At 38.1% G+C, this 25,127-nt stretch overlaps 2 protein-coding genes across 5 annotated transcripts; both read left to right on the top strand.

Moving 5' to 3' along the window:
- The first annotated feature begins 1,192 nt into the window (after positions 1 to 1,192).
- On the top strand, positions 1,193 to 10,376 carry mblac1 (metallo-beta-lactamase domain containing 1). Of its 3 annotated transcripts, XM_051701682.1 has the most exons (6): positions 1,193 to 1,693; positions 4,836 to 5,060; positions 8,985 to 9,050; positions 9,417 to 9,553; positions 9,656 to 9,842; positions 10,030 to 10,376. In XM_051701682.1, the coding sequence occupies exons 1-6, from the start codon at positions 1,289 to 1,291 to the stop codon at positions 10,033 to 10,035; spliced, it is 1,026 nt and encodes a 341-aa protein (XP_051557642.1). In that variant the 5' UTR covers positions 1,193 to 1,288; the 3' UTR covers positions 10,036 to 10,376. The 3 variants fall into 3 exon arrangements, with proteins under 3 accessions (XP_051557642.1, XP_051557634.1, XP_051557652.1); XM_051701674.1 differs by lacking the exons at positions 8,985 to 9,050; positions 9,417 to 9,553; positions 9,656 to 9,842; positions 10,030 to 10,376 and adding an exon at positions 6,268 to 6,935; XM_051701692.1 differs by lacking the exons at positions 4,836 to 5,060; positions 8,985 to 9,050; positions 9,417 to 9,553; positions 9,656 to 9,842; positions 10,030 to 10,376 and adding an exon at positions 6,268 to 6,935.
- Positions 10,377 to 10,522: 146 nt separating this feature from the next.
- LOC127443152 (lysophosphatidic acid receptor 6) lies at positions 10,523 to 15,282 on the top strand. 2 transcript variants are annotated; one of them, XM_051701703.1, is made up of 2 exons: positions 10,523 to 10,853; positions 12,085 to 15,282. In XM_051701703.1, exon 2 carries the CDS (start codon positions 12,127 to 12,129, stop codon positions 13,096 to 13,098), a length of 972 nt encoding a protein of 323 aa, XP_051557663.1. In that variant the 5' UTR covers positions 10,523 to 10,853; positions 12,085 to 12,126; the 3' UTR covers positions 13,099 to 15,282. The 2 variants fall into 2 exon arrangements, with proteins under 2 accessions (XP_051557663.1, XP_051557673.1); XM_051701713.1 differs by having other exon boundaries at positions 10,523 to 11,969.
- The last annotated feature ends 9,845 nt before the right edge of the window (positions 15,283 to 25,127 follow it).

Below are 25,127 nucleotides of genomic sequence, written 5' to 3'. Positions count from 1 at the left end.
AAATGTAATAGTCCATCATATGTTGTACAATAAATGCTATATTATATTATTAATATGTTATTCTATAATATACATATGTTTTATTATAAACATATAATATTATAAATATCATATTAAGATAATGCACCATGACACAGATACATGGATTAAAATGCATTTTAAACTTTGTATTTGGAAGTAAATAAAATCTCAAGCTTCAACAAATTCTACAAAGCTTGAGATTTAGAAGGAAGTGAGTGTAGCCTACATGATGATCAAGACAGTGTTTTAATATACTAGTAAATAATACAGGAACAGATAAAATGTTACAAAAATTATAAAACAAGTCTGTTGTCAATAGAAACACACACACACACACACACACACACACACACACACACACACACACACACACACACACATATATATATATATATATATATATATATATGTGTGTGTGTGTGTGTGTATATATATATATATATATATATATATGTATGTATATATATGTGTGTGTGTGTGTGTGTTTGACAACAGACTTGTTTTATAATTTTATCACACACACACACACACACACACACACACACACACACACACACATACATACATATATATATATATATATATATATATATATATATATATATATATATATATATATATGTATGTATATATATGTGTGTGTGTGTGTGTGTGTATATATATATATATATATATATATATATATGTATGTATATATATGTGTGTGTGTGTGTGTGTTTCTATTGACAACAGACTTGTTTTATAATTTTATCACACACACACACACACACACACACACACACACACACACACACACATACATACATACATATATATATATATATATATATATATATATATATATATATGTATGTATATATATGTGTGTGTGTGTGTGTGTGTGTGTATTTACATTTTAATTAATTATTTGTTTAACAAATGCCTATACCTACCACTGAGCATTTGACTGGCAAGATATAAAATGTAAGCTTCTTCCTTGTGAACATGGATCTTCGCGTTTTAGCTATAGCGGTTATTTTTTTACACTTATTTTCTTTTTACACACAGATATTAAAAATAAAAGGTCAACGGTGGTTCTTGTTAAAAAGTGTTTATAAAATATGTGCTTTGAATCCTGTCAACAAAGGGTGGCGCCAAAATAACGCTGCTTTCAAACGATCCCCTACTAATTTGTCCTCAATGACTTCCCGTAGAAGTCGAAAAGGCTCTGGTAAAGATTCAACTTTAACTTGAAGTGTAGAAAGTTGATCGCACCTATATAGCACAAATGGACATGCAACGCTCAATAAGAAAGAGTGAGTCTGGCATCAATCCCGACATCCCAGGCCAACCTTATTGCGTGTCGGTGTTAAAAGAGGGCTACTGCACAGCTCAACCCGATGGCTCGTTCAAAGCTGACGGTACTATTTCTTTAATTACTGGACCAAACACTGTTCTGGTCGATACGGGGGGTCCGTGGGACCGGGACTTTCTCGTCGCAAGACTAAAGGAGAAGGGTCTGACGCCAGACAGTGTGGCTCTAGTAGTCGGAACACACGGTCACTCTGACCACGTGGGAAACTTGGGGTTGTTTCCAGATGCCAAAATAATCGTGGGATGTGACATAAGCGTGGGAGATCGATACCTGCCAAATCAACTGGCTGAAGGACAGCCATATCCTATTGATGATTTTGTAAGTCTTAAATAAAGAGGCTAAGTATGTACAGACATTTAATGAGAAGTATCACTGGACGCCTTTACATGATAAGGGTACACCGAGGGCGGGGCGTGGGCATCATTCAAAGGTAATTTTTTTTAATTTATTTTATTTTTTAGTTTTCAGTTACCGATGCCATTGTCGAAATACATACAGCTCTGGAAAAAATTGAGACCACTGCAAAATGATAAGTTTCTCTGGATTTACTATTTATAGGTATGTGTTTGAGTAAAATAAACATTTTTGTTTTATTCTATAAAGTACTGACAACATCAGTGATGATCTGGGGGTGCTTCAGCAAGTCTGGAGTCAGGCAGATTCGTCTTTGTGAAGGATGCATGAATCAAGCCACGTACAAGGTTATCCTGAAAAAAAAAACTTGCTTCCTTCTGCTCTGACAGTGTTCCCCAACTCTGAGGATTGTTTTTTCTAGCAGGACTATGCTCCAGGTCAATCAAGGTGTGGATGGAGGACCACTGGATCAAGACCCTGTCATGGCCACCCCAATCTCCAGACCTGAACCCCATTGAAAACCTCTGGAATGTGATCAAGAGGAAGATGGATGGCCACAAGCCATCAAACATATCAGAGCTGCTTGAATTTGTGCACCAGGAGTGGCATAAAGTCACCCAACAACAATGTGAAGGACTGACAGAGAGCATGCCAAGACGCATGAAAGCTGTGATTGAAAATCAGGGTTATTCCACCAAATTTTGATTTCTGAACTCTCTCTAAGTTAAAACATTAGTATTGTATTATTTAAAAATGAATATGAACTTGTTTTCTTTGCATTATTTGAGGTCTGAAAACACTGCATCTTTTTTATTTTGACCAGTTGTCATTTTCTGCAAATAAATGTTTTAAATGACAATATTTTTGTTTATTTGGAATTTGGGAGAAATGTTGTCAGTACTTTATAGAATAAAACAAACGTGTTAATTTTACTCAAACACATACCTATAAATAGTAAATCCAAAGAAACTGATAATTTTGCAGTGGTTTCTTAATTTTTTCAAGAGCTGTACATACTCTGCACTAATCACAGACAGCTATGATTAATATAATCCGAATGAATGTATCCAATAACAGGACAGTTACTGAGATAAAGCAAGTAGTATTCAGCTAGTCATGTGATTCTAACATGGCAGCCCCCATAAGGGGACCCTCTCCATGTAAAATAAAACTGCTTTTATAAGGTTACTGATATGACTGGAGTTTTTATCTCATAGGAGTGGTCGAGATTTCATTTTTTTTTTTTTTTTAACATTCGGTGGCCCCAAAAAGTATTTGGACACCTAGTATGCTCTTAAAAATATATTTTATTGCATTAAAGAACAAAATATCAAACTAAATGGCATTTATTGTAAAGAAAGATAGCATGTGTGCACTTTTTTTAAGCAAAACATTTAACAAAAATAAGCTAGTTTTAAATAATATAACAATAGGTTAAAATTAAAATTATTTGGACACTTAATATTGCTTTCATTAAATATCATCACTTTTCAAGTGTTTTTGTATTTAGGTTGCAATCCTTCGCAGAACTTCTTGACAGTATCAGGGCATAGAATCATCAAGTTTCTTTAAAAGCTGTGGTGAAAATTTTCTCCATGTTTCAGCCACCTAAGTTTCAGTTCATCTACACTTGAACATCGACCATCTGACATTTTCATCTCCATTTCATCCCAAAGGGTTTAGGAGGGCAATTCTAGGACCTTAATTTTCTTTGTTGCAAAGTATTCTTTTAACAGGTGGCTGATATGCTTTGGATTGTTATGCTGTTGAAAGATCCACTTTTGTCTTCTTATATAACTTCACTGATTTCTGTAAGTTTGCATCCAGAATTCTTCTGTACACTTCAGAGTTCATGATTCCATCAATGAACACAAGCTCACGACACCACTGTAAGAGAAACCGCTCCAGACTTTGACGTTTCCACCTCTGTGATTTACAGTGCTCTTAGTGCATTGTGGCTGGAATTCATCTGATGGGTTTCTCCACACCACACAAATTCTCTACCACGAGCTGCTGTCTTTCTGTGGATGGTCTTTTGCCAACTTCATCCTGGCTTTTTTATTCTTTAAGCTTATCAATGATTTCTTCTGCATTACTATTTGTACCCATCCTGTTTTGAATGATATGTGATCTAAATTGTATCTGGTGATTCTCATTGATGCCTCAATCCTTGCCACTTTTTCTAGCATATTTTTCTTGATTTTACTTTTAAATTGTCCTGTCCAATCTGCTGGTTGCTTTACTGTTCTCATTCACATCCTTCTTTGAACTTGAAAAATTACCCTACTGTGGAGAATGAAAGATTGAGTTGTTTGCTGATCTGGTGAATAGAGTGGCCCTCTTCAAGCAAAGAAATGATGCTGGACCTTTCTCCTTACTTATTTCACTGTTCTTAGCCATTTTTGCAATGACTTTTAACTAACTGGTGTGGCAGTGATTCGGTTTCCCTCAAGTTCACACAGGTGTCCTATTAGAGTAACCACAGGTGTAGTTCATCATATGAACTATTGTCATGCTCCACTAAGATTTGACAAACAAAAAGTGTCCAAATACCTTATGTTAATTTTGAACTTTATATCTATTGTTTTCTAATGTTAAATGTAACAAACTTTTATGTGTGAAATGTTTTGCATTAAAAGTGTTTTCATTATATCTTTCTGACAATATATGCCACCTTTCTCATACTTTGTTCTCTGATGCTATGGAATTAATATATTGTTAAGTGCAGCTTAAGTGTCCAAATACATTTTTGGGGCAACTGTATGTTTCAAAGTAAAAAGTGAAACTTTTTTTAATGAGTTAAAAAATGACTGAGTGCAACTTTAAGTTAATACACACTGTGAACATGTGAACTTGCATACATACTCAGAATGTATGGCCATGATAAATCATACCACAATCAGTCAGAATTATTCAATAATACCTGATTTGATTATAATAAAAAAAAAAATGCTTTTATATCTAATGTGTGTTGAAATGGCTAAATCTTTGGTAAACTAGATTAGAAAAAGTTATATCTAATAATCAGACTGCTCAGATATTCAAATGAATTAATCAGTGTTTTAGTGTTTAAAACACTAATGTAGCAATCCACTTAATCCACAAGGTATCCATCATCCCCACTCCTGGTCACACCGGAAGAGATGTCAGTGTCTTGGTAAAGGGAACCTCACAGGGCACAGTCCTTGTTGCTGGGGATTTGTTTGAGTGTTGCCATGATGAAGACTCCTGGAAGGAGCTGAGCGAGAACCCTCAGATACAAGAGACCAACCGACAAATGGCGTTACAGACTGCTGATGTCATCATTCCTGGACACGGGCCATTGTTTAGGGTGCACAGACAATAATGGCATTGATGTAATCCTGAAGATGAGTTTAGTCAAGAGTTCGAATAAGCCACTTATGAAACCTTGACCTTTACTACTGTGATGCAGTGATGTTCTAATAATATGGCACCTTGGCCTGCCTGTTTGCCCATGCCATTCAGTTCATAGTTCTTAAATGTACTTCAAATTAGGCTACTGACAGTTCCTTTTTGGTTGGAAAAAGGTCTATTTGAGACATGCTTAACTGAATAATTACTTCAGTAACATTATACATTACAATAAAACTGAGAACCAGGTTGCTCTAATCTGGGTATGAAATGGATTCATTTTATTCATGAATGTTCACCATGATTTTAAACCTTATCTCAGTTTTTCATGTTACTGATATTGACTACTCAAGGTACTGACTCACTGGCAATTTTAAGTTCTTTTCAGGCTTTATCAGATTTAAAACAATAGTCATGAGACCTAAGATAATTATAGAAGTAATGTCAGATGTTTTGACTCACTCTTACTCGGATCTTACTTGCCAAAGTGAGGTCATGGTTTTCTCACAAAAAATTAACAATGTATTTTTATTTTATGAGTGTCATGTTAATCATTTAAACGTGTAAGAAAATATCAGTGCTGTTGTTAAAAAAAAAAAAAAGAGGATATGGCGACTGTTTTGATTTTGAACTCTCCTGTAGTTATTACAGCTGTGCAGCCGTAATAGGCCACAATTAAATACAGTTATCAAAATACAGTTTTATTGCATTGTCAATGTGTGCTACCTGTATTATGTAAGCCTGTGCTCTCTGGGGTTGCAACAAGTAAATATGTAATAAGAGTAGATTAGTTGCAATGAAATAAAAGAGTTTGCATGTTCTCCCTGTGTTTGCGTGGGTTTCCTCCGGGTTCCCCCACAAGTTCAAAAACATGCAGGTTATGTGAATTGGAGACTCTAAATCGCCCCATAGGTGTGATTGAGAGTCCTCCAGCCACTGGGGGTTGTGTCAGGAAGGGCATCTGGCTTAAAACCTGTGCCAAGTCAAATATGCAGATCACAGATGGTCCGCTGTGGCGACCCCTAATGGGAGCAGCCGAAAGAAGAGTTGCAATGGAATAATAAAATATCATTTACATGTACATTTCTTCTTACATGTTCTGAATTTTCACTTGTTGCTTCTATCATTGCTATGCAGATGACTAGAAAATCTACCTCTCATTCCAGCCTGACGATCTTACGATAGCTGCACGAATCTCAGACTGCCTGGTAGACATCTCGTGCTGGATGAAAGAACACCACCTCCAACTCAACCTAGCAAAGACAGATATTCTCGATGTTCCAGCAAGCTCAGCTACAAAACATAACTTTCAGCTAGACGCGTTAACAATTAAATCATCCAGGACAGCCAAAAATCTTGGGGTATTGTTTGACGATCGGTTGGACTTCACTAACCACATCGCAAAGACAGCCCGATCATGCAGATTTGCCTTGTACAACATTAGGAAGATCAGACCTTTCCTTTCTGAGCATGATACACAACTTCTTGTCCAACCTCTTGACATATCTAGACTGGACTACTGCAATGCTCTTCTTGCAGGACTTCCTGCATGTAAAGTCAAACCTTTGCAATTGATCCAGATTCCAGAACATGGTGGGGCGCATGTCAAGCCTCTCTTTATCTCACTGCACTGGCTGCCAGTTAAAAATCTCAATCCATTTTTTCACCACTATCTCTCACCTTCCCCCCTACTTGTACCTCTCTGAGCAGTTTGAAACTTTGCATTGCAGTATACTTCTCATGTTAGGATAAATTGCTTTTGCTGTATTCCTCTTTTGTAAGTTGCTTTGGATAAAAACTTCTGCTAAGTGAATAAATGTCAATGTAAAGCCAATCCCTTATACTGTATATTCAGTGCTTTTATGTCCTTAAATCAAATGTGAATTGAAATATAATTGTGCTGCTGTTCTTGTTCTCCTCAGCCCAAACTTTTAAACGCAAAGGATTCTGCTTCCAAGCCAGGTTAATGAGATTTTTAGGACTTCAAATATCCTGATTACGTAGAGGTTCGAAGTAATGGACCTCCAGTCTTTTAAAAAATAGAGGGAAATATGCTAGCAAAATTAATTCTTGAGTAGTGTTTAAATAAAATACCTTTACTTCACTATTTAAGTATTGTAAAGAATAGTTTAAGGAACTGCTCTTCTAATTTAGTGGAGTTTTTCCAATACTTTTCAAAATTCATACATTTATGTATGGTTACCTGTGTAAGCACATAACAAGCTTAAAACGATGGCTTTGATAGCAATTAAATGATATAGGAATCTAAGTGGTAATTCACTGTCCGTGTATTCCTGATCCAACAGTTGATCTCATTTCTTATATTCTACTTCCCAGTTTGTACAACGTTTATCTTCATTTATGGGTTAAGCTAAGGTCAGGTATGTTTTTAAATGTTTTAAGTATAAACTTCCCTCAGTGGTTAACCAAAGAATGTGTGTTCAACCAGTGAGGTCCCAACACACATTTCATGACTTTTTTTATGATGTGTGTTGTGGTGAACAAACTGCTGTAGAAATATTTTTCTCAATTAACCACTTTTTCATTATTTAGATTTATCTTGTTTAAGCCTGTATGAAGAATGAGATTCTTAAGTACTGTTTGTACTTTTACCAACAGTACAATTCAGTATTTATTTAATTGTGCATGAAACACAATTTTTTTTAAAATTATTATTATTTTCCTTTACACAAACCTGATAGAAGCTATATTGAAATAACATGTTTTTCTCTCACCATGTTTATATCCAACTAACTGAAACATTCACTTATTTGTACCTTGATCCGTGACCCAATTGGCTTAATTTAGTCTCGCTTGTCATTACATTAAATTAGAAATGTATTGGTCTGATCCAGTGATAGGAATTTTGTCAGAGTTCCACTGTTGTTTTATAGACTTTCTGATTAGAGAGTTTGTAGGATCTGTAAATCAGTGCGCTGAGAGGTCCACAGTTCAACCCTGTCTTATAGAGACAGAAACAAAAGCCTACACCTCCATGCACAGCAACAGATAAAGTTCAATCTGATCTCCAGGACCAAAGAGTGTTGTTACGGTTTTACAACTGCCTTGAATTCATGTGAATTCACATGATACTACATTTGGAAATAAATGCTCATGTTCAGGCTATAAAAAGTCTGTGCTCCCTGACTATGAGTAGTAACACCTAGGGGCTATTTTTATGTGGATAATTGCTTAATGATGTCAAAAACAACATGTAAGGACAGCCTCTCTCAGCCTCTCTGTCTCACAGTTTTCTGTCCAGGACAGTCAAAGTGCAGTCATTTTTTTATGGCAACTAATATATGATAAAGATGTGACATCAGCACCGGATCTGATGACTTGGAGGTGTGTTAGTCTGATGACATACAGTATTTATAATCGTCCCTTGCCTCAGTTTAGTACTCAAGAAGAAGGGCTGGAATCAAAATTCTGGCAATCTGTAAAGGGTTATAATTTTAAAGTCAGCAACTACCTTACTATAACTGAGTATTTACATCATATGAACTGGAAAGTGCTCCAAGTGTATTGGGATCAGTCTCTATCCACTGGCACTGCTGTCAGTCATCTGTAATATTTTTCTGTTTTTCCCTTATTGGAAAAGCATTTATGCCAAACAGGAAACAGAGGGACTTTACCGTCTTACGGATGAGGTCAAATACATGGGAGGCGTTATTGGAGGTGGCATATTGATTACAGCTAAATAAAATTATACTTTATCTCATTTCATAGTCCTCAAACCCTTTTCGATGAGTTTTCAGTTGACATTTCCAGTGTTGTCAGGCCAGCTTCTCGGACCAGGTTGTGAATATTACTGCTATTCCAGAGCTCTAAAATTCACTGTACTTTAAAATTTCTATTTTGATATACTGTTTTTCTCTTTAAGGTGTTGATCACTGCTATTCACATCCACAGCACGGGGAGGCAAGGCTGTTGTGCAAACTGCTGTGGGGTGAGTTCTGCTATAGTTCTGCTTGTGTTACACCACAGAATTTGATTCTTGGTAAAATTTCTATCTGAGTGCATTAAAATAGTTAAATAGTTAAATAGTAATTTGACCCATCTTACTTGAAAAGACTAAATAAGACACTTAAAGAAATAGTTCACCCAAAAATGAAAATTATTCTTAATTTGTGTTCAGTAGAAGAAAGAAAGTCATACACATATGGGATGGAATGAGGGTGAGTAAATGATGAGTGAATTTTCATTTTTGGGTGAACTATTCCTTTAGGTCACTATGACCAAATGTGCTTTCCTACATTATTCAGTATAGCAACCCTTTAATTCACCTTTGTAGTTTGTTCTCTTTGTCCATTAGATGTTCCTGTCCATTATGTTTGCTGCAGTTGGTGTGGTTGGAGCACTGTACAGTGCTGTTGTAGCTGCTGTTGGATTGGTTGATGGGCCAGTTTGCATGAATGAGTTTGGCATCTGGGGCAGACCATTCAAAAACAGGTATGAAATGTAATTCCATTTTAATGATGTACATCAAATTTGCTGTGTGAACTGCTACTGTATTGTTTATATAAATATGTTTTTTGCTTTTTAATCTTGCAGCAGTGAAAGCTACTTCGGAAACTCTGACATTTGGAACAGCTGCAAAGAGCCAGAAAATGTAGTAGAGTTTAACATTGGCCTGTTTAGCGCCCTGCTGGTGGCTGGGTTTTTAGAAGTGGTTCTCTGTGGATTCCAGATGTTCAATGGTCTCTTTGGCTGCATCTGTTGTACATGCAATAACAAATTGGTAAATAGACTTGATTTCTACAGGCCGATTCACTACTCATTTAATGTCTTTACTACTGAAAGTAAAATGGTCTTGCAATAACAGTAATATATTGTTTGTAGTTGTTTTATGGTTTCAGCACACTGCCTTAATAAATGTTTTCATATTCAAATTAGATAATGGGTCTAAATTATGTTTTATTCCTTAGGCATAAAATCAAGATGACAACAGACTAGATAAAAGTGAAGAAAGGATCCAGATTTATTATGACACCCTACACATTCTCCTTTTTCATCATTACTGTTTAGTGACGATCAGCCGATGTGGAAGTGAACACAATGAAATGAGAAATGAACTGCAAGACTTACTCTACTGGTGCTATATTATGTAATTTCTGTTTATATATTATAAATATCCACACTGAGTGTTAAAACATATCTGTTTTTGTGTAATCATGTATATATCTATTTTGTCAGCCTAGCAACTTTTGCAATAAAATGTAGGGGAAGGATTGAGCATTATTATCTAAAAAAAAAAATCACTTTTGAAACTTTATATGAGGTAGTCTTTTATTTAACTATGATCTAAATGTGTATGAAAAACATGTTTAAACATATGCTAATTATTCAAGGCTTTGTCAAGTTCTTTTTTATGTGGTTATAACTTATAACAGATAGTCTGGATAGTTTTGGCTCTTGTGTTGCAGGTTTCTCTGTTTTTTTCAGTGATCATTTTAGTGGTGCATTACTGAGGAACAATGTGGTAATCTGTGTCAGTATTTTTGCATGTATGTGCATACAGTATTTGTCTTTATTCACATATCTGGAAAATTCAGGTGGTTACTGTAAGTAGCGTAGGAGAAATATAAAAGAGAAGAGAAACAGTGAGTTGTGAACTCTCCGCTCTCATCACAAATGCATTTCCTGAAATGGAGGATAGGAGAGGTGAGACTGTAATATAAGAGCAGTAACCTACTGACTCTTTAGCATTAGGACCAACAGAAGGAGCTGTCCTCTTCTAGAAACCCCAGCGGTGAGTGTAATCACAACACAATCCATGTAATACAATCCACTTAATGTTTTTTACTATGATACTTTTGACAGCTTTGGGTGTACTATAATGCACTAGCTATTTAAAGGAACCTCTTGTTCAATAAAACTTGGGTCAGTGTTTGGGTCTGGATGAACAATGAATCATTGCACACTTCTGAAATATTGAATAAAAAGTGTATTCCATGCATGTGTACTAAAATGTGCACTACATTTTCTTTACAAACAAAAAGCATTCATAACCTAATGCAAAAATTTTAAAGAAGCCAAAGCCATTTGTAAGTGGCAAGGCTAAATAAAACAAAACTATGTGCTTTGTCAAGACATTTGACTCTGTGTGTAGAAGAGTTTAACATAGTGGAGATATTGTATTACAGAAAGTTTTCACAATTTCTGAAAGGGAAATTATTAAAGGAAGTACTAATGGCTTGTCTCTTATCATTGAGGTTAACAGATGGAGAAATTTCAAAGTTGTCAAGATCTGTGAATATATGTTTTGCTTTTCTTTGTCAATTGTGTGAATAAATAAAAACTGTTAATCAGAAAAAGTTTTCAAGATCTGTTGTGTCTAAGTAGCCAAGCTTGTCAGCCATACATATAAATAACAAAAGCATTACTTTGCCACAATAGAGCACACAGCAATATCGTGCAATGAGAAGGACTTTGTGAAGAGAGCTCTGGTACTGTTGAACTAGAGACAGAGAGTGACTGAAAGAGGTTCAGAGAGAACAAAGGACAATGAAAAGAGAGTCAAAGTGTACAACTTAGAATCGAGGGCTGAGTGGGGAGTTATTCATTTCTCTTTTTACATTTTTTTTTTTTTTTTTTAGCTCACATGACCCTTGTGCAAGTAAGAACGAATATCTTTGCAATAATGAGAACATAAGTGTGGGTGGAATATGACCAGACTGGCAAGATCTTTGATGCACACATGCCCTTTCTGAGAAATTTTTGCCACCTGAATTTTAGATTTACATCTGCTAAACAATGCCTACATCGGCTTCTAAACTCTGAAAAATGACAGAAAGGGTTTGCTCTCAGACACTTTTCTGTTTTCTACTGTCTCAATCTGCACTTCGCTAAACCTCTACATACAATTGTAAGAAAGATCTCTTATAATTGAAATGTACTTTTGATATTTTTAAGCACAAATATTTTTGCTAACATTACAAAATATAATTGCTAACATACAACCATCTTCTTTGATTTTTCAGGTAATTCCAGACTAGTGAAGAAGATACATCCTAAGAGCAGCAATGTCAAATTCTACATCTCAGAATACAGCCCAAGGCCAAGTGGATGTGGTTTTTGTTACTGTGTATGCAGTGGTATTTATTGTTGGATTAGTCCTCAACCTCACTGCACTTGTGATTTTTTTACGTAACTCTAAGTCACGGTCGCATACCACCGTCTACATGATCCACCTAGCCTTTGCAGACCTTATTCTGGTTTGTACCCTTCCTGTGCGGATCTATTACCATGGGGGATTTAGGGGTCTGCCCCAGAAAATCCATGAGTTTACTGGTCTCATACTGCTAGCTAACATGTATGGAAGCATCTTCCTCCTCACATGCATTAGCTTTGACCGCTGTGTAGCAGTCTGCTTCCCATTGTCTTCTCGAGTTCGTGAGGGTCGCAAGAAAGCATGGTGTGTTTGTCTGGGGATCTGGTTCCTGACTATAGGAACAAGCTTGCCAATCTACTTCAAACAGGAGCAAACCATTCCACCAAACAACAACTCTAATACAGAGCACTGCTTTGCGAACTTTCCTCAGTATGCCACTCGAACCGTTGCTCTCATTTCCACACTAATTGTTGGGTTTGGAATTCCATTAACTGTAATGATTCTCAGCTCATGGGGGCTCATCCGGGCTATAAGTAAAAGCACCGCTGCCCAGACTAGTGAGCTAGTAGACAGCGGCAGGATCAAGAGGATGATAACGACTAACTTGGCAATCTTTCTGTTTTGTTTTCTGCCATATCATTTTATGCTAGTCCTGCTGTATGCCTATACAAAACCTGAGAGCATTCCATGCTCACTGGTACCGGTTTACCAGTACAGCCTCATGATAGCCTGCCTGAATGCAATGCTGGACCCCCTTGCTTACTACTTCACCACAGAGACTTTCCGCAAGGAAATGGATGTAGATGCTGTACGTAAAATATGGCATATGAACAGTCACAGCTCTGACGGGAACAATCGCTCCCGAGCCCCCCTCACTATATAAGCGTGGACCATTTTCACATTTCCGGGTTTGGAACATGGAAGTAACTATAACGGGTTATGGTGGGGTCTAATGGGGGCTAGGGTGAATCCACACCAGAAACACCCACTGGAACTGATACTGCTGCATCCTAATGCTGCCCTATAGTGGGGTAAACTTCTGTAAAGGTACCATAGCAAATATTATTTTTGCATTCCCGTTTGCTGCAATAGTAAAAGACAAAATCCACCATTACATTTCCACAAAGATGCAAAATGTACTGCCACTCCCTCAGCAGATGTATTGACTAGTGGTTTTGTTTAGTTTTTTATGCCATGGCATAAAATTAAAAAAAAAAAAAAGTGTGAAGTGTTGCCTAACTTCCTTCATGAAATTTTCATCATCTTTCTCAAATATGCACCTTTGAGGAGAGTAAACAACTCATTTAGGCATTTCTGTGGGACCACTATTTATTTATTTGTTTTCATAAAGCAAAAAAAAAAAAAAAAAAAACTCACTGGGAAGCCCCTGTAATGTGCTATTTCAAGCATCAAACATGTTGACATAAACATAGCAGTATGACAAATTAGGATAAATAATTTTGAAAGTGTCCTTAGGTTTTGGAATAGAGCATCATATCGAAGTTTCTTGGCTATATTTTGTTTGAAGAAATGCTTAATGATTAATATCCTTTCAGTTTGCAGTAATGTTTTTTGGTGGTGTTGTTTTTCAAATGTTAATATTTGTAAGTAATTTGTAATTTGTAAGTATTTGTATCATAAATTGAATTGCAGTTTAGACATATGAAAGATAATGTTGTAGCTTTTGTCACAAAATGGTATAAGCTTACTCTGAAATGGGTAAAAATACTTTTAAGTTTTCAGCACCATTTTCTTGGAACAAGTTTGCAATCTGTCCTTAAACTTCAAGATCGCAATACTCTTAAATGTTTAAAATGAATGATAAGTCCAAATAATTACAATCTTTTGATTGTTACTGTTGTTAATGATTTTGTTTTGTTTTATATAATGTTGATTTATGTATTTATGTGCTATACTGTCAAGATCTGGGCCTCGTTTCCCAAAAGCATTGTAAGTCTAATAGATTGTAGAATCCATCTGACGATTCATCTTAGTTTTGCGGCCCTTTTGCTGTCACCGTTATACATTTTTGGAGTAAAAGAGCAGACCTCCGCTTTATTGGTGAATGTCCCTAAAACACATCTTCTAAACGTCTCCTTATTTTGTGCTGCGTGATAACATGGTGAACCTCGTAATATTCAATGATCCTGATAATTATCAGGATCATACACAGGGCCCCCGCTGTCTTCAATAATCCTGGAAGCTTTCATATCAAGAGAAATGTGTGAAAACCAAATATTACACATGCATGCCTGATAATGGAAGCAGATTGTGTAAAAGAAATAGATCGTTCTGCACAAAATTATTGTATAACAATATGTAAATATGTAGTTAATTAGGTTGAATATTTATGAAATATTTTTAAACAAATATTAGCGAGGTAAATTACAAATTATTGTAAAGTTACGCAAAAATATAATGAAGTCACAATGACGAGCAGCACTATACGATCACATTTTAGCACAGTCACATGGACAATGACTCTCTTAAGTAGCACTTAAAGTGCATCCTCACACATTCATGTTAAGTGCAGTTTTGGGAAACGCAAGTAAATAATAACGAACATTGTAAAATCGCATGTAGAAAACGCTCTTAACCCCTAAGATCGATCGTTATTGGGAAACAAGGCCCAGGGCTGGGTTTCCCGATAATGTTGCAGCTTAAGCTTTTACGATCATCTTAAATAATGTTGCTCGTTATTTTACGATAGAGCAAGGCCTGTTTCCCAAACCAGCACGTAGATCGCTCGTTATAAAGTAGAACTTAAGTGCTTCATTACGGGTGCTGTCCGGTCCAAAGGTGCTGATCACTTTGGAAAAATATGTCCAGAGTTTGTCTTCTCAACATGAAAATAATGTGGAAAAACTAACAAATATGGAAGTTGTTTGTAACCTTGTCAAGGCACGAAAATGTATTAACTATTACAGAATTAAATTATAGAAAAAATTATGGCTTCAGTAAAACAGAGTTTCAGATGTATTGATTCTCAATCATAGAGATTAATGAAAGTGACGCAATAAATGCACATAAGGTGAATGTGCACGATGTGAATCATAAGCGACTCTCACGTAGCTGTAGAGCCGAGGAGGGCGGGGCCGGGCTGGAATGAGACACACCCGGTCCCCAATCAGGCTGATGGGGCGCGCGAGTGTGTCTCATTCCAGCCCGGCCCCGCCCTCCTCGGCTCTACACTCCAGGTGGTCGGGGAGTCGCTTCCCTCCTCCCCTCGCGGACGGCGGTCTTCTCTCGACCCCTCCGCGTTCCCGGGGGAGGGCAGGGCACTCCTCCGCCCCCGGCAGCGGCTCCCTCGCTCCAGGCGGTCGGGGAGTCCCGTCCCCACTCGCCTCGCGGACGGCGGCCGTTCCCCGCGTCCGGGTGGTCGGGCTACTCCGTCCACCGTCGGACGGCAGCGGCGCTCCCCTGGGTGGACGGCAGTGTCGAGGACCCTGCGACGGGAATCCCTCCTCCTTCCCGGGTTTCGGCACCAGTGTAAGGGTGTTCAGTGGAAAGGAGGAGGCGAGAACCGGCTTAATAATATAAATAATAATTTAATAAACAATTTAAACAAAACACACAACCAAAAACACACAGTACAGCTGCCTGTAATTCTCTCTCTCTCGAACTGTCGTCCCCGGCGCCTTTATCCCTCGCGCGCCCCATCAGCCTGATTGGGGACCGGGTGTGTCTCATTCCAGCCCGGCCCCGCCCTCCTCGGCTCTACAGTAGCCTAATGTTTTTTGGCTGGAAACTGAGCAAATTCACACAGAACAGGATTAAAATGATGGGCATCAGTATTGAACTACTCATAAACATTAATAGATAGTCTGGTTAGAGTTCAAGAGACTGTGTACTTGTAGCCTTTCTGCCATTATGCATCATGCAGTTTGTTACTGCCTTGTAAAAAGACTATAGGCAAGCCGATTTGAAACATCCATTGGAGGAAGGAAGAAGAGGAGGAGGTGGAGGTGGAGGAAAAAGAGACTTACTTTACACTCTTACTCTAATCTCCTTTGTTAACCAAATTTTTATTATTTATTAGGCATATTTATTTAAGTTTTAAACTGCATGGTCACATTACATTACTCATGTCTTCTTAAATAATCTGTTTAATAAGGACATATTTTATTTCTATTGCCATTACAATTATGCTTATCAAAGAAGGCTAATATAATGTTATACTGTATTATGTGTCATGTAAATTTAGACCTATCACGTCATATGCACAGACTGTGGAGACTGCCTATTGATTTCATAGTGATTTTTTCAATACATTTTATCCTCTGAAATAGCTTAAAATGGCTTTCTAATGATCAAAATATATCAAAACAATTTATTCATTGTCCCATTGTCTTTGATAAATTGTGAAAGATGCCAGAAAGATACATTAAAGTTGCACTTAATGGACTTAAGGGCGGCTCAAATCTCTCCTCAATTTACGAACGTTTTTACGAACTACTTGGATTACAATGCTTTTGGGAAACTTGCCTTAGTGATTAAGTACTACTTAAGTACTACTAACATTCTACTTTGTGCTTCGGGAAACCCAGCCCAGGTCTCTTTTCTCAACGGTACTTACCTGGTTAAATAAAAGTTAAATAAAGGTGCAAATAAAAGGTCAATAAATTTGACTTTGATTTATTCCCAGACAGGCAAATTCAACAACTGCTTTTTAGAAATGAGTAGTTTGAGAATAGTTTGGCTTGTAGTGGTGTTTTTTTTATGTTGTTGTTTTTCAAATGTTAATATTTGTAAGTAATTTGTAAATGTCTGTATCATAAATTAACTACAAATTAGATACATGCAAGATAATGTTGCTGATTTTTCATAGAATGGTGTGAGTGCATAGAAGTCAGGCACATTTCTCAACTGCTTTTTTAAAATGAGTAGTTTGAAAATAATTTGACACCACACCAAAACCCTCTTCCTGTCAGGCATGTTTTCACACCCTTCGTTCTCTACACCACATCCGTTTGACCTTGCATGAAGTCTGTGCTAAGCACAACTTGAATCCTAATAGTAAATTAAAAAGGTTCATTTCAGTGGTTATCACTGTACTTTGTTTAAATTTGTTTTTATGTCAATGTATTTGCAGGCTTGAAAACATAATTTTTGAAGACTTTTTCATTAGTTAAGATGAAAACATAACTGTCATCGGGAAGATCGGGAGAATTCCCGTTGGGCCGGTCAAAAATTGGGCCGGTTAGGTCCGCAAGTTGATTGACAAACTTTCTTCATATGTTGCATAACAGTTACCAACAGTCCGCCACATCCGGTATTTAAGAGATCAAAATTGTGTTCCGTATTATAGCGGACGCAGTCTGTATTTCATCATCTCACACACAAACAAATGAGGGAGTAGCCTGTGAGAGATGAAACTGATGTGCTTCACTTGACAGCGCGGGAAGGATCACGGAAGATCCATCGAGAACAGATAGGCTACTAATAGCTGAATGGATGAATGTGCTTCAGTTACAAGATCATCACAAGTTTAATACTGACTGCAGTCTCACAATCTCAATCAATTAATCTCTGAAATCCTCTTTCCTAGCAGTGCAGAATGATAATAGCTAAATTATTTTTTTGTCACAAAATAACAGAATACTTAAAGTAAATGAATACAGATGCAACAGCATGACACGGTGCTAAAATAATGGGACTTTACAGCTCTCAAAAGATTAAACTCAATGAAACAAACTGCACAGAGTGCCTTCAGTGTTGTATAATGCGATAAAACCCTCTTAAAGACACAGTAACCATTTTGCCTTTGTCCTGAACATTTACAATCCAAGTAAAAGAAAAGTACAAATGTGTTATTTTTAGTCTTTTATTTCACTCTTATCATTGTAAAATGGCACATTTTTGAATGGCCAGTAAAAATGTAAAAACAATCACTCAACCTTAATTGTTTCACTGGATCTGTTGCTATTTTAGTGATCTAAAATACAAAGCACTGACCATTTAAAGTGTGAGCCTGTACATCTTGAAAGAGTTATAAACATTTACAGTTCTATAGTGTTATTATGTGCCTAGATAGTCTTTAAAATAAACTTAGTTTACCCACAAATGAAATTTCTCTCATCATTTACTCACCCTCATGCCATCCCAGATGTGCATGACTTTCTGTCTTCTGCTGAACACAAATGAAGCTTTTTAGAAGAATTTCTCAGTTCTGTTGGTCCTTTCAATGCAAGTGAATGGTGATCAGAAATCAGAAGGTACAAAAATCACATAAATGCAGCATAAAAGTAATCCATACAACTCCAGTGGTTTACTCTATGTCTTCAGAAGCGATATGATAGGTGTGGGTGAGAAACAGATCAATATTTAAGTTTTTTCTTACTGTAAATTCTCCTCCCTGCCCAGTAGGGGGCGATATGCTTATGTAAATCACCAAAAACAGAAGAAGAACTCTTAAGAGAGAAGAGTACTTATGAAAGTGAAAGTGGAGATTTATAGTAAAAAATGACTTAATTATTGATCTGTTTCTTACCGCTTATCATTTACTTACATTGAATGGACCAGCAGTTTTTCTAAATATCTTCATTCATGTTCTGCAGAAGAAAGTCATACACATCTGGGATGGCATGAGGGTGAGGAAATTATCAAATATCCCTTTAACATTCACTTATTTTTACAACACATACAATGAAGTCTTATGACAAAGTGAAAATCTTAGTGAATGCCGTATCCCAGCCAGCACTCCCATGTGCGGCCCAAAGGGGTTGCACCTGGGCTGATATTTGGGGCCCAGTCAATTTTGTCCTCAGTTTCCATGGGTTAGCCCAGGTGGGTTGATGATGGGCCCTTGATGGGCTTCATATAGGGCCCATGTGGGTTACCCAGGTTTCTCCCATTTGGAGCCTACAGGAGTCTGCCTACATGGGTTGATGATGGGACTCAGCTAGGTCTTATCTAGTGCTCTTATGGGCCACAACAGGTAAATAAATGGGCTACCATATTTGTCTGCTTGGGTCACCTTATTTTATAGTAAACCCCTAAATACAAATATTACATTTAACTGACTTAAGTACACTAAAATGTAAAATGTATTGCTTCAATGAAGAGAGACCAGTAGTTCATGCTTTACTTTATTAAGCAAGGTTTTTGTGGGAATAATTTGTACATAACTTGCATAACATATTAACATGACTTAAAAGTTATGTTCTAAAGTTATTAAAAACTCTGAAAAATAACATATATAAAACTTATATAAAAAATAATCTGAATAACTTGAATAAAACAAAACCGCAGTGCAGCTCCTCACTCCTCTGTCCTCACCCTCCCAACGGCCCCTTGAAAAGAGAAAATAAATTAATCAACCATTTTGCCACTCTTTTTATTCCCTTTTTCACAGTTAAAACAGATGTGTCAGGTTAGCCTTAGGATTTGAATTAATATTATTTATTATATTATTATTTTATTGTATTATGGAGCCGGCCTTTTTGTGTCGACCACGACCCTGATCCGGCTTTTAACAGACTTTTTAAAAGTGGAAATTCTGTCTCAGCAGAAAATACATAAACACTACAACAGGCAGTCAAGTTTTGTAGTTTAGGGCCCTATGATTTCCACGATGCGGAAAACGTAGACGGAATCGCAGAATCGAGTCATAAAAATGGAATTTACTGTATAATGTGGAATGTCACGGAATTTGTCTTTTTTTATTAAAAAAATAAATAGTAGGGCTGTTAATCAAATTATAATCGTGATATGGACTAGTGTCTGTGATTAATAAATGCAAAAAAAGTAATTTAAATATGTAGTATGCATGTTTCATAGGGCCCTGCTAGTTCAAATACAATAATTTGCATATTAACCAAATACATAAAGATGCCCTGGATTTATATTTATGTCAACATTTTGTGCATTGTAGTTCCACTTAAAACATAGCGACTTATACCCATCTTGCTCTCCAGCATGTGCCCTTGCAGTACGGTTTCCTCCCCTGTCCCTGGCACCAATTAGCCACTTCGACACTGCCTTTTCAGCATCTTTTCTATTTATTTGGTTTGTAAGGACATTTTTTTTCAAGCTGCCTGTGAAATAAGCCACCATGTATGGTATTCTTATGGTATCTTCATGGAGATCAATGTATATTAAGTGCTGTAGGTGATGTGCCTAGATTAAATCACTGAAATTGGCAGATAACCTGGCCCATATTATCACAATTCATGGTGTTCTCTGCCCAAGTAGGGACAATTTTCTATTGTTTGCATACGATCAAATTGTTTTGATTCCGCTGATTTATGAACAACTCTGAATAACCTCTGTTCGAACATGAATATGTTACAAATAATCCTACAGCAAGTAAACATTCTGTATAAAACCTCAAACAGTTTGAGTCCCTGGAATTCTCGCTTTCCATGGCTCCCAACAAAATTGTACTCTCTTGATAAGGGGTGGTCCAAAAGGAAGGCTATCATTCTCCGAGTGGCTTCATCCACAGTACTCCCTCCAATAAATGCCACCACGGCAACCTAAGGGAAAAAAAGGTTATCATTATAGGGGGAGACAACACAGAAACACTTTAAGGCTTTTTTGGAAAATTCTTAACTTGTGTCATATTTCAGAAAGCCCAACTTGACATGATAAGTCCTGTATTAGAGATATTTTAATTTTAGAACATTTAAATAAGAACTCTGGACATTGCCATTTTGCTGAAGTTGCTTATATTCAGGAAGCTAGCTAGCAATTTGAATAGCAGCATGCTAGCAGCAGGAAGATGGCACATGCAACATTGGTATCCACTAATGTAGTGCCTGTTCGGGTAGAGTCACATCCAGAAAGGCAATGTACACAAAAACTAGAGTGTGAAAATATTTCCATTGAGACGTCTGTCTTGTGTTCATATCAAGTTTTGTATTCACGTCGAGTTGCTACAGGTTATTAGCTACAATTTACAGTCCCATAAACGCCTTAAATGCAGGCAACTGGTTGTTGTGAAAGTGTAACAGAAAACAGCTTTTAGCCAGAATATGAAACTTGACATTGCACTTCCTTTGCCTCCCAGTAATACACCCGCCAAGCTTGAAGCCGATCGGATGAACGGTTGAGAGATATGCAAAGAACACACACAAACACACACACACACACACACACACACACACACACACACACACACACACACACACACACACACACACAGAGAGAGAGATTCCTGTATTTTATAGAGATATGCCTGACATTTTTTATTGAACTCAGTCAAGTGTATGGTGCTCTATGATCATTTGGTGAACCTGCTAAATGGTAATATTAGGACATACTAACCACTCCTTTGTGAAAGGTGGGGTCTGCCAATTTCCTCTCCATTCCTTCAACATCCTCGGGTAGTGCTGCAACAGTGGTTGCATCACGTTGTTTGAGGAGTGATTGTATCATCTTCACATGAACCTCTGCATCTCCTTGTTTTTCTCCAGGAAGGTTAGGAGGCGTTCAAACATGCCATCTCTAAATGCAGAATTGGCACCTTGCAGAAGTCTACAGGGGTTATCTGGTGTAACAACTGAAGTTGTTGAAGGCGGAGGGGGCTGGATAAACGGACGGGTGTTGAGCGAGTGAGGAGCCTCTGGTTGGAGGTTCTCTGGAACTCGGGGAGGTGAAGGCACATTGGATGGTGGATGATCATGCCCAGCACCATCTGATTCCTCATCTGAGCTTGACAGAATCACTGGCCTTGAAATGCACAAAATGTAAAGCATAATTATGTAGTTTATAAGTTTCTATATACGTTTCAAATTAGGGCTGTATATGTGTAATGTTCCTAGCTGTTAACAGAATCAGAATCAGAATGAGCTTTATTGCCAAGTATGCTTACACATACAAGGAATTTGTCTTGGTGACAGGAGCTTCCAGTGTACAACCATACAAAAACAATACAAAAACAGCAGCAAGACATAGATAATAATAAAAAATAAAACTAATTATACACGTACAGACACACACATACATACATACACACATACACATGGGTAGTGCAAATCTAATACAATCTGTTATGTACAGTGTAAATACAAATCTGTTATGTACAGTGCAAATTTGTTCCTGTGCCTGACGGTTCTGGTGCTCAGAGCTCTGAAGCGTCGGCCAGAAGGCAACAGTTCAAAAAGGTAGTGGGCAGGGTGAGTGGGGTCCAGAGTGATTTTTTCAGCCTTTTTCCTCATTCTGGAAGTGTATAATTCTTGAAGGGGGGTGGGGGGGGGGGGGGGCAACCAATAATCCTCTCAGCAGTCCGAACTGTCCTTTGTAGTCTTCTGATGTCTGATTTCATAGCTTAACCAAACCAGACAGTTATTGAAGTGCAGAGGACAGACTCAATGACTGCTGAGTAAAACTGTATCAGCAGCGCCTGTGGCAGGTTGAATTTCCTCAGCTGGCGAAGGAAGTACAACCTCTGCTGGGCCTTTTTCACAGTGGAGTCAATGTGGGTCTCCCACTTCAGGTCCTGTGAGATGGTAGTGCCCAGGAACCTGAATGACGCCACTGCTGCCACAGTGCTGTTTAGAATGGTGAGGGGGGTCAGTGTTGGGGTGTTCCTCCTAAAGTCCACAATCATCTCCACCGTTTTGAGCGTGTTCAGCTCAAGGTTGTTTTGACTGCACCAGACAGCCAGCTGATCAATCTCCCTTCTGTATGCAGACTCATCGTCATCTCGGATGAGGCCGATGACAGTGGTGTCATCTGCAAACTTCTGGAGCTTGACAGAGGGGTCCTTGGCGATGCAGTCTTTGGTGTACAGGGAGAAGTGTAGTGGGGAGAGCACACATCCCTGGGGGGCACCAGTGCTGATTGTACAGGTGCTGGAAGTGAATTTCCCCTGTCTCACAAGCTGCTGCCTGTCTGTCAGAAAGCTGGTAATCCACTGACAGATAGACGTGGGAACAGAGAGTTGGTGTAATTTAGTCTGGAGAATAGCTGGGATGATGGTGTTGAAAGCAGAACTGAAGTCCACAAAAGGATCCTTGTATATGTCCCTGGCCTGTCCAGATGTTGCAGGATATGATGCAATCCCATGTTGACTGCATCATCCACAGACCTGTTTGCTCGATAAGCAAATTGAAGGGGATCTAGAAAGGGTCCAGTGATGTTCTTCAGGTGGGCCAACACCAGTCTCTCAAATGATTTCATGACCACAGACGTCAGGGCGACAGGTCTGTAGTCATTAATTCCTGTGATTTTTGGTTTCTTTGGGATGGGGATGATAGTGGAACGTTTGAAGCAGCATGGGACTTCACACTGCTCCAGTGATCTATTGAAGATCTGTGCACAGGATCTAAGACATGCAGGTGAAATGCCATCTGGGCCCTGTGCTTTCCTTATCCTTTGATGTCGAAAGACGCGGCTCACGTCATCTTCACAGATCTTAAGTGCAGGTTGAGTAGCAGGAGAGGGGAGGAGGGGGGTTGCAGGAGGTGTTGGTGTTTGTGTGAAGTGAAGGTCAGAGTGGGTGTGGGGGTGTGAGATTGGGCCTTTCAAATCTACAATAGAACACATTCAGGTCGTCAGCCAATTGTTGGTCCACCATAGGGTTGGCGGCAGGAGTCCTGTAATTCGTAAGTTGTTTCATGCCACTCCACATTGATGCAGGGTCGTTAGCTGAAAACTTGTTTTTCAGCTTCTCAGAGTATCTTCTTTTAGCCACTCTGATTCCCTTATTCAGTGTGTTCCTGGACTGATTGTACAAGACTTTATCCCCAACTCTGTACGCATCCTCTTTGGCCTGACGAAGCTGCCTGAGTTCCACTGTAAACCATGGTTTGTCGTTGTTAAATGTTAAATAAGTCCTAGTAGGAATGCACATATCCTCACAGAAACTGATATATGATGTAACAGTAGCTTTGAGCTCGTCCAGGTCTGTGGCTGCAGCCTCAAAAACACTCCAATCAGTGCAGTCAAAGCAGGCTTGTAGTTCCAGCTCTGCTTCGTTGGTCCATCTCTTTACAGTCCTTAATACTGGTTTAGCAGATTTTAATTTCTGTCTGTAGGTTGGAAGAAGATGAACCAGACAGTGATCAGATAGTCCCAAAGCTGCTCTAGGGACAGAGCGATATGCATCCTTTATTGTTGTGTAACAATGATCCAGTATGTTCCTGTCTCTGGTTTGGCATGTAATGTGTTTGTATTTGGGCAGTTCACGTGTGAGATTTGCTTTATTAAAATCCCCAAGAATAATAATAACTGAGTCCGGGTATTGTTGTTCCGTGTCTGTGATTTGATCAGCCAGCAGTTGCAGCGCTGTGTTCAAACAGGTGTTTGGTGCTATATACACACTCAACAGAATAAACGATAAAAACTACCGCGGCGAGTAGAAAGGCTTACAGTTAATAAAGAGCTCTTCCAAATTAGGACAGCACATCCTCTTTAACGTTGTTACATCTGTACACCAACTTTCATTGATATAAAAGCATGTTCCACCGCCTTCTCGTTTTAATGGGGAAAACAACCGACTGATCACATCACAGACATGGAACAAGAGTACCCGGACTCAGTTATTATTATTCTTGGGAATTTTAACAAAGCAAACCTCACACGTGAACTGCCCAAAAACAAACAGCACTTTACTTACCCCACCAGAGACAGGAACATACTGGATCATTGCTACACAACAATAAAGGATGCATATCGCTCTGTTCCTAGAGCAGCTTTGGGACTCTCTGATCACTGTCTGGCTCAACTTCTTCCAACCTACAGACAGAAATTAAAATCTGCTAAGCCTGTAGTAAGGACTGTAAAGAGATGGACCAATGAAGCAGAGCTGGAACTACAAGCCTGCTTTGACTGCACTGATTGGAGTGTTTTTGAGGCTGCAGCCACAGACCTGGACGAGCTCACAGATACTGTTACATCATATATCAGTTTCTGTGAGGATATGTGCATCCCTACTAGGACTTATTTAAAGTTCAACAATGACAAACC

Source organism: Myxocyprinus asiaticus, chromosome 1 (assembly GCF_019703515.2).
Source record: "Myxocyprinus asiaticus isolate MX2 ecotype Aquarium Trade chromosome 1, UBuf_Myxa_2, whole genome shotgun sequence".
Lineage (NCBI taxonomy): Eukaryota > Metazoa > Chordata > Actinopteri > Cypriniformes > Catostomidae > Myxocyprinus > Myxocyprinus asiaticus.
Note: the sequence above shows the minus strand (reverse complement) of the source record. Positions and strands in the feature narration are given on the sequence as shown.